The sequence below is a fragment of the Psammomys obesus genome, unplaced genomic scaffold (genome assembly GCF_907164565.1).
Source record: "Psammomys obesus unplaced genomic scaffold, mPsaObe1.curated_primary_1811, whole genome shotgun sequence".
Lineage (NCBI taxonomy): Eukaryota > Metazoa > Chordata > Mammalia > Rodentia > Muridae > Psammomys > Psammomys obesus.
In genome coordinates, this window is record NW_026590715.1 from 2,173,003 (window position 1) to 2,190,790 (window position 17,788).

A 17,788-nucleotide genomic window follows, 5' to 3' on the forward strand; every position below is an offset into this window, starting at 1 on the left:
TTTCTTTCTTTCTTTCTTTCTTTCTTTCTTTCTTTCTTTCTTTCTTTCCTACCTTAGACTCCCTTTGTAGATCAGGCTGGTCTTGAACTCACAGAGATCTGCCAGCATCTGCTTCCCAAGTGCTAGGATTAAAGGCATATACTACCACTCCCTGACTAGAAGCTTTTCTTAATCATTACACAGAAAAAAAATAGAATCCAAGTATTTTTAATGAAATTTTTATTTTTTATATTACTTACAGCTTATTCACTTTGTATCGCAGCTGTATACCCCTCCCTAATCCCCTCCCAATCCCACCCTCCCTCCCTCATCTCTTTCTATGCCCCTCTTCAAGTCCACAGATATTTTATTTAGTAGCAACACAGAAAAGAGATAGAATCAAATTCAAGGAATGTATAAATACGGGATTATTAGATACTTATATATGCAGGAAAGGTTTACTTTGTTGTACTTACCTGCCCATTGGAAAGAGGAAAAGCATGCTTATTGAGGTTTTCAAATATGCCAAGTTTTCGCTGTTCTTCTTGCTTATACGCCAGTCTTAGGTTCCTCATATCCTAATAAACAATGAGCAAAACTCATTCAACATGGATTGAGCACCTATTAGCCAGATACCCTGACATACATATAAGATTTTTATATAACTCTCATTTTGTACTTTATATTTCTCTAACTAACAGAAGACAAATTAACAAAAATACTTCCAGTGAGATTTGAAAAATTAAGAAAACTGGAATAAAGGGGATGTTTGGGGATGTGTGTGGTTCAACAAACTATTAAGAAAAAGGTTTGTATGCAAAAGAGGTGCAATCACATTCTGTGCACTCACCAACCAACAATATGCATAGAATTCAGTGTTCATGTTAAGCTGCTGAAAAAGCCAACTACAGAACTCACTTCATCCATGAAAAATTAGTATTGCAGATGCTTTCTCCTATGTAGTCACTGAAAGTAATCTGTACCATGAAGAGATTGCAGCTCTTGGCAATGTCCTCTTACCAAATGTTGTTTCTTAAGTCTACATTGTCTGTCTGTCTGTCTATCTATCTATCTATCTATCTATCTATCTATCTATCTATCTATCTATCTATCGCAATTTAGTCACTTTGTATCCCCGCTACACCACCCTCATTCTTCTCCTCTTACTAAATGTTGTTTCTTAAGACTGCTTTTATTTATCTATTTATTTATTTGAATTTATTCACTTTGTTTCCCCACTACATCCCCCTCCCTCTTCTCCCCCCAGTCCTGCCTACCCTCCCTCTTCTCCCCTTATGCCCTTTTCCTAGTCCCCTGATAGGGGAGGACCTCCTCCACTTCTATCTGACTCTGCCTATCAGGTCTCATCATCTTCCTAGCTGCATAATCTTCCTCTGTGGCCTGGCAAGGCTGAACCCCTCTGGGGTAGATGATCAAAGAGCGGCCACTGAGTTCATGTCAGAGACAGCCCCTGTATGCTTTACTAGGGAACCCACTTGGAAACTGAGAAACCTATGGGCTTCTTTTGAACAGGGGGTCTAGGCCCTGTCCATACAAGGTCCTTGGTTGGAGTATTGGTCTCTGCTGGACTCCCTGGGCCCAGGTTTTTTTTGGCTCTGTTGCTCTCCTTGTGGAGTTCCTGTCCCCTCCAGGTCTTTCTAGCTCCCCCTTCTTCCATAAGGTTTCCAGTACTCTGCCTAAAGTTTGGCTTTGAGTCTTAGTATCTCCTTTGATAAAATGCCCTCCTTTGTCCCAATGCAAGCTGATGGCCAAATGCTCAAGTACAAGTTAGCAGGAGCTGGTGCATCAAACCTAGCTCTTAATAGTGTGATTTCCTACTGTAACAGCATTTTAAGCATTCCTTCCCAATAAAATTCTGCTCCTCTCAACTAACCTATATATACATACATATATGTAATATATATATATCATTCTTCTTTAACATCAAATGCAATTTGAAAATAAATATAATTACAAAGAAATAGCAGCTTGGGGAGTAAACTTATTGTGATACTTATAATATCAAAAGAGTGGCAATAACCCAAATGCCCATCAGTAGGGGCTGTAGCTGAATAATATACAGGGCAGCTAAAGACTGTTAAAAAGAAACTGCAGTTCTATATGCACTGGTCCAAAAAGAATTATAAGATACACAGTCCCAAGGAAATAAAGGTGCAGAGCCATATAAACACACTATCATTGCCTTCCTTCCTGCGCCCTTTTTTGAGACAAGGTCTCACTATACCACCTTGGCTGCCCTGGAGCTTGCTATGTAGACCAGGCCAGCCATGAATTCACAGAGATTTGTCTGCCTCTGTCTCCCAAGTTCTTTTAGTAAAGGTGTGTGCCATATCATGGCTCATTGTTTCTTTCAAAGAAATGTTTCCATGTACAAGATATCTGTGCAGTGTTACATTAGGTATTGGTAACTGTCTACAGGAAATGAAGAGTGGGACAGAAAGACGACATTTTATTATATACAGCTTTTGCATTTTGGAATTATGAATCATCTTGTAAAAAATGAAACCCAGGTTAGAAAGATGACTCAGTGGTTAAGAGTACTGGCTGTTCTTCCAGAGGTATCCAAGTTCAATTCCCAGCGCCCACATGGCAGATGACATTTGTAGAGGAGCTGATTTGATGCCCTCTTTTGGCCTCCACAGACACCAGGCAAAACACCTACACATATAAAAATAATAATAAAATAAGCCAGGTTTGCTAGAACATGCCTTTAATTCAAGCAATCAGAAAGCTGAGGCAGGCAGATATCTGTGAGTTTAAGGCCAGCCTCTGTCTACATAGTGAGTTTCAGGCCTTCCGAGGCTACCCAGTGAAAACTGATGATGTGAAAACAAGTAAACAAAAATCTAACAACAACAAAAATCAATAAAAAATAAACCCCCACACCTTGTGATGTTCTCAGGCATGAGTTGGGAGCCTGGTCTTTGTAATTCTAGGCTACAAAGTATTTAAATTAGCTGTCAGCAAATATCCATGCCAGCCACAAAATACCTTAAAAATAACACAAAATACATAAAAGTGGCACGGTAGCATTGTTTCCTGACATGCCTGCTTTTTGAAGCCACACTGGCCTTGCAAGCATCCTGGTAACTCACTTGCTGTTTAGAATGATCAGAGGGGAGGAAAAGCATTCTAAACTGTGGAAGAGGTTGTACAATGAGTGTGGCATGTAGCTTAGTGTTAGAATATGTGCTTAGAATGTGAGAAGCTCTAGGCTCTACTACTGGAGCCCGCTGGCAGATTCGCACAGTACTCAGGAAAGGAGTAGGAAGTGGGAGGGATTAAGATGTATTGACTTAAGTATTTGTGAGGAAATAGGCATGTAACAAACATGAGCATTATGGGACAGACAGCAGAAAATGGGAGGCAAGAATGAGGGGAGAGAAACTACAGACAAGAGTACTTCCTATAGCCTGAGAGTAAGAAGCCCCCAAAGAGTTATCAGAAAGGGCTGGAGACAATGCTAGATCACTTGTCTAGCATTCATAAATCCCTGGCTTCTATTGTCTCTTCACTGGGGTAGGGGGGAGTTACAAGGGGAATGACAGCATTCAAAAACCAAAGATATATTCAATTCACTGTAGACTCTACATGGTTGTTGATTTCCTTCCGAAGCAGCTGTTTGCCATTGTTCCACAGGTAGAACATTTTCTAGGAACGGGAAACAAATACCATGCAGGGCCAACAGTGAGTCTAGACTGTGTGCTTGAGCCAACCAGGAATGGAGATGTCCACATATACCAGCAAAGCAAAAAGATTATGTAGTAATCCAAATTCCAAGTTTGGAAGAGATCTTGACAAATGTACAGGCAGGATACATTAGGTTAGTTTTTAGTATACTGTCTTATAAGATTTAAAGTCACTAGGTTTGGTGACCATCATTGAAGTTATCCCACACACTGCTATCTAATTTCTTGAAGGAAGGGAAAAGGGGAAAAAATGAGCCTAATTCAAGGTAGAAATTTCCAACATAGCCAAGAAGCTTGAATCACAAGATTTCTAGAACAGGCTGTTCCTTTGGAGAAGGCTTTGACCATCTACCATGTTAAAAGGTACTTCTAAAACAGCAAACTGTGAGAAAGAGTATTGAATTCTACTTTCCATTTGGTTTCTCGGAGATATGACAAATAATGCCAGCACTTAGATTGCAGTCATGTTAACTAGAATCATTTCAGCGTTCAAAATGGACTGTTTTTATGAGTTGCACAGTGATTTGTATTCACTAATATAAGATTTGAAGGAGTCATTGCCCTAAAAATAGTACAAATTGTTCCAAAGACCATAAGTGTCATGAGTCCACAAAGAGCTCAGAGTAGACTGCCTCATGGCAGTGCTCACTGCGTCTGCAGCCTACCTTGCATACAATCTCTATACCACACGAATTGTCCCCATGGCTCTGTGCACCAATCTTCTCAACTCTGCTGATCACTCCAAGGGGAACATCAAGGATGAAATGTGGGTCCTGGGTTTGAAAATTAAACACCTATCAAAGTCAGTCAATGGAGTTTTCATGCTTTAAATTGCTTCAGACCTCTAACATATGTTTGTTTACTAAAAAGCTGGCATCAAAGAGATAGTGTAACTCAGAAGGTCTATACCCAGACCACAGTGACACTTCTCCTCCAAGTCTAAGTACAACTTTAACAATTTTTTAAGAACCAAATTCTCTTCAAATTCACTGTCTTGTAGTGTCCCGATAATGGGAATTCGTGAGGCTTTTTACTTTCTTCTTTTACTATTCATAAGATTTTAAAAACAAAGCATACTTTAAAAAAAACTTACCCTTTCTACATTTTTGAAGTACATTTTAAAGTCCGTCACTGTAAGGGTTCCACTCACTGCTCCCATAAATGGACAAATATACATGACATCTTTCACTAAAAGAAGAAAACCAAAGTAGCAATGACTTACAGACTTGTACTTCAGTAACTTCCAGTATGAATTTCCAAATACATATGCGTGATCCAGTCTTCTAGGGATTTAAAAACTTAAACAATTATATCAGTTATTATTTTACATAACGACATAGATGAATAGTCTTCTGATATAGTTCCAACACTCTGATTTGCTATTTAATGATGTTTTAAGCTAAAATGCCTTATAGTATGTTTATTTTTTTTCCTTTTGTAATTTCCAGGTAGTTAATATTTTCCCCTGGCTGAAAAGTTGATAATGCTCAAATTATTAATTATACTCGGAAGACACTGGGCTATCATCCTATAAATTGGTACAGAATAAAACTAATAAAAGTCAAACACTGAGTAGAAACTGCATTGCAGTTGAAGAAAACTTATACACTTTCATTGAAGTAAAAAAAAAAAGACTTCTTTCATAGGCTGAGAATATAGCTCAGGGCCTGAGACCCCAGGCTTGTTAGATGATAGGAGAAGAGCTTGTTTAAAATTCCTTACAGATACAGCAGTGCATGCCTTTAATCTTAACCAGCACTTGGGAGGCAGAGGCAGGAGGATTTGTGAGTTCAAGCCAACCTGGTCTACATAGTGAGTTCCAGAACAGCCATATTGAGACTCTGTTTCAAAACAAAAATTCCTTATCAAAGTTAACTTTCTGTTTGTTATCAGTCAAGTGTTCACAGCATATTTAATTCCTGTGAATGTTAAAAGACACATATCTGTCAAAGATTGTGCACCTTTAAAGCATTCTCTACAATGTTGGAGTTACCAGAACATACATAGCTATAGACATAAGTCATGATAGTAGAATGATTCAGCCAACTGTCAAAGCACTGTTTTTTTTTTTTTTCTATAATTTTATGTATTGACTGTCTTCTGTTGCTGGAATTCTGGGTATAATAGAATTAGACACAGTCCCTCTCATAAGCAGCTGAGAATATGTAAGGTTTGAAACATAGAAATAACCAATATATTTTGGTTTGATAAATGCTTCTATAATGATATGAACACACAGGTATGGACTTAAAACTCACTTTCACTCAAGTCAGGGAAACAGATGGGGAAGGGGAGGAAAAGAGGGAAAAGAGAGTGGTGAATTGATTGTTACTTTGGCTTCATCAGAGTGCAGTGAGAGTAGAGGGTCTCAAAACCAGCCAGACTAGTTGCAGGGAATGTACCAATAAAAGTATTTATACAATGTCAAGGCATCATTAGTATGTTATAATTAAAAGATAAAAATAAAATCAATACTCTGTGGGTTTATAGCATACATACATGTAAAATGAATGATAACAATAACAAAAGCTGGAGAGGACACATGAGAGTATACACTTGTACAGTTCTTACCCTACACATAGAGAAGTATAAAGCTGTACAGAGTATGGTAATGATAGCCTACACAGTAAATCTCAGTACTGTGAAGGCAGCCATGGTGGATCTCTGTGAGTTCAAGGCTAGTCTAGTCAAAATAGAAAGTTCTAGGCCAGCCAGGACTACATAGTGAGATTCTGTCTCAAAAAAAAATGTGTAAGGGATTTGAAAATATAACATAGAAATCATGTAAAGCAAAGAATAAAATAAAATAAATGTAGCAAGTAAACAGACAGAGGAGATAAATTGCTATCTGAGAAAGTACTCATTTAATTAATGAGGATAGATCTCAGTGGCAGGATGCTTGCCTGACAAGCATTTAGGCTCTCAGTTCAGTCCTCAGCACTGTAAGAAAGAAAGAAAGAAAGAAAGAAAGAAAGAAAGAAAGAAAGAAAGAAAGAAAGAAAGAAAGAAAGAAAGAAAGAGTACTCAATTAAACCAAAACATGACCAAAAAGACAAAGGAGACAGCAAGAACTAAATGAGACAAAAAGAAAACAATAAGATGATCAATTTAAAATTAATTATATTAATATAACATGTTAATGAACCCAACATCCCAAATACAAGGTACAGATTGTAAGATTGTGGACAAAAACAAGATCTCAACTATATGTGGCTCAAAAGAAACCCACACTACATAGAAAAATGAATGAATGAAAATATGCCACATACATACAATGGTACTGTATTTAACATAAAAAAGATAAATTCATCATATTTACAGAAAAATGAATGCAACTGGTGTTAAGTAAAATAATCTAGACTCAGAAACACACAAATTTTGCATACTTTCTATGATATGCAGATACTAGATTTTATTGTGTGTATACTTGTGTATCTACGGATATAGACTATGAAATTAGATGAGAAATTAAAAGGAAAATAAAAGATCAATAAGAACAAAGCATGGGAGTAAACTTAGAAATCAACAACAGAAAAGCATTTGAGAAATTCATGAATATGCAAAAATTAAACAACACATTGATTTTGTTGTTGGTGGTGGTGTTTTTTGTTTGTTTGTTTTGTATTTTCTAGCATGAGCTGACCTCAAATTATATAGTTGTAGATGAACTTGGACTCCTGGTCCTTCTGCCTCTATTCCTGAATGCTGATATGAACAACATACTCTTAAGTAATCTGAGGGTCAAAGAAGAAATCAACAGCATTAAATGTCATGAAAATGAAAACACTAAATCATAGTTCATGAGGTGGTAGAAACCAGTGACTAGAGGAAAATCCAAACATCCAAACTAGAGGACAGCAAAGATCTCAAATCAATGACCACATTTGCCCACTTAAACAAAGACTGGAAGAAAAGGGAATGGAACACAAAGTGAGCAAATGATAAGGAGCAATAAAGATATTAGTATAAACAAATTAAATAGAAAACAAATACAACAATGAAACTAAAAACTAATTCTTTGAGAACAATCAATACAACTGACAAACCTTCCAGCAAGATTTATCAGGAAGAAAGGAGAGAGAAAGCATGTATATTACAAATGCAGGACATGTGAAAGGCCATGTCACCAACTGTACAGACACTAATAGGGTATGATAAGTAACATGCTGATAAGGAATTTCACAGCTCCAATTAAATGAATGAATTCTGGAAAGATGTGAACTACCTAAGCTTGCATGGTAAAAAAAAAAAAAAGTCAAAATAAATTATCTATCAGCTACTGAAGACAATACATTAAATCATTAAGACATTTCCACAAAGAAAAGTCTCAGTCCAGGTGGTTTCATGGGTAAACTACAAATTGCAAACAGTAAAGAAATTCTTTCCAAAACAAAAGCTGAAAGAGAATAATTTCCAATTCATTATGAAGTTAGTATTACTGATACCAAAAACTGAAAAGCCATTACAAGAAAAGAAAACTACAGGCCACTGTCTATCATAAATACATATGAAACACTCCTAAATGCAATTCTAATATATTAAACCTAACAATCCATAAAAAGATAGTACATGAAAAGAAATACTTCGTACTGGGATTGTGTTCACTAAACATTCAAAATTAATTGATGCAATCTGCCATATTATAGGTTAAAGAAAAATAACATTAATACAAAAAATGCATTTCACAAAATTCAAATCCTGACGACCATTCTTAAAAAAGTGAGAGCAGAAAGTTCTCTGATATTCTGATAAAGGGCAGCAACTACCTACAGCCAACATCATATCTAAATTTTTAGATATCTAAATATCTAAATTTTAGAAAATCTGAACACTTTCCCCACATTAGGAATAAGAATGTCTACTCTTACCATTTCTCCTTAACTTCATACTGAGGGTTTATACAAAGAAAAGCATAAGTTTTGATACCCTGCTGGGTGGAGTCTTTCAGAGGCTCTCTGTGATAGGCTTCTGTCCTGTTCCCTGTTTCCTCCTTCTTCCGATGTCTGTCTCATTTGCCTTTCTGAATGAAGATTGAGCATCTTACCCAGGGTCCTCCACCTTGATTAGCTTCCTTAGGTGTACAGATTTTAGTATGATTATCCTATATTATATGTATAATATCCACTTATAAGTGAGTATATACCATGTGTGTCTTTCTGCTTCTGGTATAGCTCGCTCAGGATGATCTTTTCTAGATCCTGCCATTTGCCTGCACATTTCATGATTTCTTTGTTTTTAATTGATGAGTAGTATTCCATTCTGTAAATGTACCACAATTTCTGTATTTTTTTCTCAACTGAGGGACATCTGGGTTGTTTCTAGCTTCTGGCTATTATAAATAAAGCTGCACAAGGACCAAATATATCTGGGCACAGGGGTCTTTTCTAAGTCTGACACTCCACCAAGGACCATATATGGATATAACCTAGAACCTCTGCTCAGGTGTAGCCCGTGGTAGCTCAGTAACCAATTGGTTTCCCATAGTAAGGGGAACAGGGACTATTTCTAACAGGAACTCAATGGCAGGCTCTTTGACCTCCCCACCCCCAAGGGAGGAGCAGTTCTCCTAGGCCACAGAGGAGGACTTTGCAGCCAGTCCTGAAGATATCTGATAAAACAGGGCCAGATGAAAGGGGAGGAGGTTTTCCCCAATAAATGGACTTGGAAAGTGGCAGGGAGGAGATGAGGGAGGGAGGGTGGGATTGGGAGGGAATGAGGGAGCAGGATACAGCTGGGATACAGAGTTAATAAAATATAACTAATAATAAAAATTAATTAAAAATAAATAAATTAATTAATTAAAAAAGATAAAAAAAACAAATAAAGCTGCTACAAACATGCTGAGCAAATGTCCTTGTTGTATACTTGAGCATCTTTTGGATATATGCCTAGAAGTGGTATAGCTGGGTCTTGAGGAAGCACTATTCCTAACTGTCTGAGAAAGCACCAGGTTGATTTCCAAAGTGGTTGTACAAGTTTACATTCCCACCAGCAATGGAGGAGGGTTCCCATTTCTCCACATCCTCCACAGCATGTGTTGTCACTTGAGCTTTTTATCTTAGCCATTCTGATGGGTGTAAGGTGAAATCTCAGGGTCGTTTTGATTTGCATTTCCCTGGTGACTAAGGATTTTGAGCATTTCTTTAGGTGTTTCTCTTCCATTTGATGTTCCTTTATTGAGAATTCTCTGTCCAGCAGGGTATCAAAACATATGCTGAGATTCATAGACAAACTTTGGGCAGAGTGCAGGGAATCTTATAAAAGAATGGGGAGACCTAGAGGGAACAGGAACTCCACAAGGAGAGCAACAGAACCAAAAAATCTAGGCACAGGGTTCTTTTCTGAGACTGATAAATCAAACAAGAACCATGAATGGAGTTAACTTAAAAACCCTGCACAGAAGTAGCCCATTGCAGCTCAGTGTCCAAGAGGGTTCCCCAATAATAAGAACAGTGACTTTCTCTGACATGAACTCATGGGCTGGCTCTTGGATCACCTCCCCATGAGGGAGAAGCTGCCTTACTAGTCCACAGAGGAAGACAAAGAAGTCAGTCCTGATGAGACCTGCTAGACTTGGGTCAGATGGAAAGGGAGGAGGACCTCCCCTATCATTGGACTGGAGAAGGGGATAGAGGAAGGAGGGAGGGTGGGATTGGGAGAGGTTGAGGGAAGGAGGGACAACTGGGATATAAAGGGAATAAACTGTAATTAATTAAAATTTAAAAAAAGAAAAACAAGTAAAGGCATCCAGACCAGAAAGAAAGAACCAGAACACTCCTGCACTGCTGGATGTATACTAATACATCAGTTTCTTATGTTAAATGGCCTGTTCTATTCCTTAGGCATTTATCTAAGAGAAAGTAAACTTTTAAAAAGGCTTTTGTAAAAATGGTCATAACAATTTTATTTGTAAGACAAAAGCAACAGAAACAACCCAAATATCCACCAACATACAGAAGCAACTTTTTATAAAATAGTACTCAGCAATAAAAATGGATGATGGCTAACTGATGTCACAATGTGGTTGAATATCAGAACAATTATTTGATTGAAAGAAGTTCAGCAAAAAATACTATAATTTCACTTCTGGCAAATACTAGAAAATATAAAGTAGTCTAGAGTTTTGGGGCATAGAGGAATGGATAGGAGAAATGAAAGGGGATGATAAAGGAAAACTACTGTTAGGGGTTTTGACAAGTTCATTACCATAAGAGTGACAATGGCTTCCCAAGTATATACTATGTCAAAATTCTGCCTGTTCTAAAATAATACTCAATAGGGAGTATTTTACTTTACAATGGCCTACCTAATACTTTGCCTCCAGGAGCATATTTTATTTAATAGTAAGGGTTAATTTACTTACCCTTTGCAAGTCCCTGGAGGAATTTAAAGCATATTTAACAAAGCTTAAGGATGTGCAGATGTTCCTAACATGTAACTGTAAAATATTTCCAATAACTGGGAGAGAAGTGAGGCTATGTTACAGCCTCTATCTCCCAAAGCTCCATTTCCAGAATAAAAAGAGATACAAACAGGAAAGAATGGGCACCAGGACCACAGAGAGATACCTGAAGCCTTCTTACTAATACAGCTGTGAGCTTTACAGCACTCCTTATAATACATCTGGGAGTCTGAAGTACAATGTGATAAATCAGTCACCTAGACTAGCTCTAATCTCTTCTAAGTGGACTCTGACCTACTGATAAAAGTAAAGTGATTCATCCCTTTCCATATTGAACACTTTAACTCTGCAGCTTACTGTCTGCAAAAGTAGTACATGCCATGTTAAAACATGCTATTGAGGGCTTCTGCTGATAAATTTCTTTATGGTGAAACAGTCCATCAAAGCAGTGAGCCAGCATTACACTTGGTGTCCATTCAGCTCTTATTTCATGAGGTACAGGCAGGCTCCTTTTCTTTTGGTAAATACTTAACTGGATCTTCTAATTTCTTCCATCTTTTAAGATCAGAATGATGCCAATAAGAATAAAAAGCCCTAGTCCTCCAATCTCTTTCCCCTAATTAAATCTGTCTAGCTGATCTCCAACATACACATCACCTATGCTCAGAAAGTACCACTTCATGTTTTAGATTCCTATAAGCAAATGGTACATATTAAACTTACCAATGGCCTTAATTGATTCTCCTGGAAAAAGTGGAGCTTCTTCCATCTGTGCCAGTTTATTTCCATCTCTCAAAGCCTGGAAAGAAACCAAACAGGAATAAATCTCACTTTCCATCTGTATACTGAGGAAAATGCTGGTATTCTGGGATCTCTTAATAAGGCTACACAAGCTTGCAAAAATATATGCTCTCTCCCCTTAAAAGATAATTTCAAAGCTCAGCACCACAGGACATCATGCTGCATATTCTAGCAAATTGTTACAACATATTTACATTTAACAGTTAGAAAGCATTAATACAGAAATGGATTGACAGGACAGATAGATACTGTAATCACTATAGACAGAGAGGCTATTGCAAGGTGCCATCAAATTTGGAAATAAGGTCAGAAAAAATATGTTACCTTCCGAGTATGAAACTAACAAATAGAAACACTAGAAGTGTAAGTGTGTGTGTGCATGTGTTTATGTGTGTGTGCATATATATCATTGTGTGTGTGTGTGTGAGCATATAACAGGGAGCATAAAAATGGGAATATCACTGTTCACTCATTCTAGGCTATAGGATTATACTGGCAGATAAGAACACAAGAACACACACACTAAAAAGTATTGCATAAAATTTCCTCTAGTTTATGTGTGTAAGGTATAGAAGACACACAAAATTCATGTGTAGATTTGAGTCTCATCCAAGACTCCAAAATATGAAAAATTCCAAAATTTGGAACCTGTGTGCCACACATTTGAGATAAAGAATACTCAATCTGTATTAAACTGTATATACTGTGGGTCAGGATATATTCATCCACATTCTTGAGGCCAATTCGTTTTCATAACTAATTTCACACTTTTAAAGAAAACTGCTAATGTGTTACTAGGTTTGCTGGCTACAATGTTGCTAAAAGAATATTGCCTAGGATGCCTAGGCACTTCATGCCCATATTTTTATGATCAGGCTGACATTGTAACCTGGAACCAGCTTCTTCTAAGTTTCATTGTATGGTGTCAGATAACTCAGAGGAGAGCAGAAAATGGAGTTCTTGAACTACAAAGCTGAGACTGAAGCCTAAATTTGAGGCATATTCCAAGGTACTGCTACCGTGTGAGTTGCTACTAAAGAAACCAATTATTTTCTCGGGTATAAATAAATAAGAATAAGGTGATAAAAAGGTGGTTCACAGATAAGAATAAGGTAATAAAAACCCCAGCAATTACCAAGCTGTATTTCATAGAATATTAATTTACCAAAAGATGTAAACAGGCTTAAAAAAAATAAAGCAGGGAAATGGTGTTAGGTAAGACAAATGAGACTTTTTTTTTTAAAGCAAGCTAGGCTTTAGTGTGTTAATGCACACCAAATCAGCAAGAGGGCGATAGAATACAACACATATCTCATACCTCCTTACTCAGGAATTGCTTTTTAAGAAAGAACTGTTAACACTTGGGAGGGCATTAACAGTCATCAGAAAACAGGTGGGCAATGTTGATCAATGGTATGGTATGTATGTCCCTTCTACCAAGAAGGCAGAAGATTACATGGTCCATCCTTTCCTTATCAAAAAGTGTACGGTTAAAAATCATATATACAAACAATACATTCAATTTGAATTTTTAGAACAGATTGGTTACGACATTTTCAACCAAAAATTTATGTAATAATTTTTTTTATTTTATAGTACAAGGGATCAAACCTAGGATACTGTACATGCCAAGCAGGTAATCTATCACTAAGTCACAAACCCATCTTAACATTACATTTAAGACTTTCATATAAACTTGACTTTCTTTTTCCATTTCATGTTCAATTTTACAGTCATTTCATTATACTTGTTTTGGTCACTGTGTATCACTGAGCTCCACCCTCAGCCCTATTTAAAGATTCCTTCAGGAATATACTTTTTATTCAATAAAGCATAAACCAATACATATACTTTTAAGCTATTTATTTTATAAAGACTAAATACCAACAATCTTAACAGGAGCTTTAATTTAAAGGCCTGTTTTAACTTACTATCTGAACTAGTGACTAATTTTATGACATAATTACCAAGTGAGAAAGCTACTTTAAAAAATGTCAGTTGTAAATTATTTCAAATGTTACATTGTTAAAACTTATTTTAATGAGCAAATACTAAAGTATATAGACTGAGATTTCATAACATATTTAAAAATAACCGAGGATAAATTATTTTGGAACCATTTATGAAAGTAAGCTTCTCTAATCACTAGCATCTGTAGGGGATCTGGGATGAGAAGATGCCTGTTGAGCTTTAGAGCAAGCCACATCAAACATGTTCAAGACTTCCAGGCTGGGGTAGTCAATGAAACCCAGGAAGAATACACAAGGCTCTCAAGATAAAGAGTAAGGAATAACTGGTTCCCTTCTTGTACCATATTCATAGTCAAATATGACTGGAAAAGCCTGCACATTTCTATGAGGAATGAATGTGTTGGTGAACACAGTGGACAAAACTTTCACTAATGATCATTAAGTATGGGACATGACTTTCAATGATGAAAAAGAATCTATCACAATAACACAAATAAAAGACCCCAATGCTTCAGATTCTTCCCTAAGAAAAAGTAACACATTTAGCTCTAACACGGGAAGCCAGGAGAGAAAAGAAGTTTTTTTTTTTTTTTTTTGGTGAGCACAGTAGATTCCCTTTTATACCTGTGTTAGGAGATGAGACTCACATTTATGCTATATTAAGCTTTTACTGCAACTACAAGGTTGCACAGGACATGATTTGACCCTTGATTTATCCAACCTATGTGCAGCAGAACTAAAAGATGGAGTAAATTTGAGGTCTTGGTGCTTCTGTTCATAATGTTGCCCAGCTGAGCAATTCTTTATGAGGTCATCTCAACCTTTGATTCTGAATGTCTATCTGACTTTGTCCTTGAGGGATCTAACCTACCCAGACGACTCTGACCTTTTCACTGTTTTTGGTAAGCACGTCTCTAAACTTCCAGGTCAACAGCTTATGTAACAGCTGCATGCCCAAAGTAGTGATTTTGTAATTGAGTCCTAAAAGATGTTTCTGGGGTCAATGAAGGGAGGTGGTTCTGCACAGGTGATGGAGGACAAAGGCAAGCCTGAGCACCTGGGGCATGCCAGTTACCCCCAAAGAGCTGCTTTTTACAGGATTCTCCTATTTGGTTTCTACATCAATAGCAGGAAATGCCCTGCTGCTTCATGAATCTGGAGAACATCTGAAAGTATGAGGTAAAAAGTAAGATTCTAAATTCTGATTCAAAAAAATACACATGCTCATTCCACAAATACAAAATACCATGTGGTGTGTTAGGCATACACAATATAAGTTTAAATTTCTATTTCTATATTTTATTTGTACAAGTGTTCTGCCTACATGTGTATATATATGCACCACATGGCCAGAAGAGGGCATTGGATCACCAAGAACCACAGACAGTTGTGAGCTGCCATGTGGGTGCTTGGAATTGGAAGAGCAGACTGCTTTTTGTTTTGATTTTTCAAGATGGGGTTTCTCTGTATAGCCCTGGCTGTCCTGGAACTCAGATATCTGCCTACCTCTGCTTCCAGAGTGCTGAGATTAAAGGTGTATACAACAGCTCAAGCCCTACCAGGCAACTTTGAGTAAAGAAAAGTTCACACCCTTATTTTTTTTTTTAAACAAACCTGTGGCATTTGTGTTTACCTCTCTAGGTCCTTGTTAAAAGCATTTCATACTCTTACAGTGGTGGAGGTCATGTAAACCTGTCTTGGGAAACCAAGTAGTGTGGATGAACCAATTTCTAGGTGACAAAATGTTGGATAAACCATTTGCAAATAATGTCATAATGGAATCTACATAACGGACACGGAAGAACTACTTTTTGTTTTGTTTTTATTATCATTTGTTACAATTTATTCACTTTGTATCCCGACTGTGGCCCCTTCCCTAGTCTCCTCTCAATCCCACTCACCCTCCCTCTTCTCCGCCTACGCCTCACCCCTAGTCCACTGATAAGGGAGGCCCTCCTCCCCTTCTCGGGAAGAACTATTACGGTGGTAAAAGCAACTGGAAAGTTTTGCTTATTGCCTAGATTTCTAGTATGAAATGGCTTCTAGATACACAGTCTGTAGCTACAAAGAGATGAACATGTAGAACTTGCCACCTGATCAGCTTCAGCTTCAAAAGGGTAGCCATTGTGTTCTTCCTTTATCTCCTGCACAGCACCAGGTGCATGGACAAGAAAGGGCAGAAAAGAGAAAGAGAAACACGTGCAAACAGACAGGTGAAAGGACAGAATTTCTTTTTTAAGAGACAGTAAGCATGTAAAAGTTGACAAACCTTTTATGGCTTTGCAAATCACCACACTTGCCCCCTTTGAATTAAGGAAATAACATGTGGACTATCTAAGAAATTGTTAGCCTACAATGTAGTGTCTATTTTCTGTGTTTGTGTTGGGATAGAAAAATGAAAAGCAAACAAACTTCATTTCAAACAATGCACTGTGTTTATAAAAGTAAGCAACACCATAGCAAATAGCAAAGAATATAATGGGCACATCATGTGCTCATAGAAAATAAGGCACACCACAGAAACCACATAGAGGGCAAAGTCAAGCAAAAATACAAATGCAGTTCATATATGAGCACTTTAAATAGAGAGTAAATATTTGCATATTCTAAAGGATTATTGCATTACCCAGGGGTAAATTTCATTGTATACATGCACATAACAAATGCTCAAGATTTTATATATAATAAATACATACATACATATATATACATGTGTACTAGTATATTTCTTATTACTAATTGCTGTGACTTGCAATCAATATCACATCAAATATTTCTAACTACAGTATCAAAAGCATGATTCAAAGAAAAAACTAAAATGTCACATATTCTTTATTTTATTCGATTTGTTTAGAGGTATGCTATTCTTAATTTCTTCATAGAATTGGTTATCTTTTTTTCCCTGGTTTTACTTTTTTTAATTTTATTTTTTTCTTATCAGTTACATTTTATTAACTCTATCCCAGCCGTATCCCGCTCCCTCATTCCCTCCCAATCCCACCCTCCCTCCCTCATCTCCACCATGCCCCTTTCCAAGTCCACTGATGGGGGGGGACCTCCTCCCCATTCATCTGATCCTGTTTTATCAGGTATCTTCAGGACTGGCTGCAAAGCCCTCCTCTGTGGCCTAACAGGACTGCTCCTCCCTTGGGGGGTGGGGAGGTCAAAGAGCCAGTCATTGAGTTCCTGTTAGAAATAGTCCTTGTTCCCCTCACTATGGGAAACCAATTGGTTACTGAGCTACATCTGAGCAGAGGTTCTAGGTTATCTTTTTAAAAAAACCGTATTATTAACTTAACAAGTGGTAAAAAGAATGCTTAACATGAAAATATCATTAACCCCCTTTTAAATTGGCATAAAATTCCAATAGTGACAATTTAAAAACTTAACATTTTTACTTTATGAAATTGGTTCTAATGGGAACAGAAGAAGTTGCAAACCTTTGAATAAATTTACTACTTTACAAGTTTACAAATTGGTCAATAAAATCCAGTAACTACAGAACACATTTTTATACTCAATATGAATTTGTAGTTACCTATCAAGGCAGTGTAGGTTTTAAATGGAGTCTGTTTTATTAAAATTTCTAATTTTTACATACAAAAGAAACAAAATCATTCTGTTTTTAAGTGTTAAAACAGAAAATTCATTCTGTAATTTTTAAATGTTAGAACAGAAAAGTTAGTGATTATTCAAAGCAAATTCTTATAGTATTTCAAAGTCCATGCAAGTATAAACCAAATACTAATATTTAGCTGTGTGAATCAATGAAAAAAAATGATTTTCACAAACCAAAGGAAACAAAGTAAGATGGTAAACCAACTAATATAGCAAGAATTTTACTTAATCTGGATATTTCTATATAACTTCGCTGGCTTCAATAAGGTTACAAGTTTCAAACTGAAGTAATTAATCATATTATGAAA

The 17,788-nt window shown here is 36.8% G+C and overlaps 1 protein-coding gene across 4 annotated transcripts in view; it reads right to left on the bottom strand.

Moving 5' to 3' along the window:
• The window catches only part of Mtmr1 (myotubularin related protein 1), a 67,471-nt gene that overhangs the window by 37,901 nt on the left and 11,782 nt on the right, over positions 1–17,788 (bottom strand). For 2 of the 4 annotated variants that reach the window (XM_055608752.1, XM_055608751.1), the window contains 4 exons: positions 11,815–11,890; positions 4,783–4,877; positions 4,355–4,462; positions 456–557 (listed from right to left, as the gene is read on the bottom strand). In XM_055608752.1, the coding sequence (XP_055464727.1) occupies positions 456–557; positions 4,355–4,462; positions 4,783–4,877; positions 11,815–11,890 (381 nt within the window). Of the gene's footprint in view, positions 1–455; positions 558–4,354; positions 4,463–4,782; positions 4,878–11,814; positions 11,891–15,955; positions 16,007–17,788 lie in introns of all 4 variants that reach the window. The other 2 variants (XM_055608754.1, XM_055608753.1) reach the window with 2 other exon arrangements.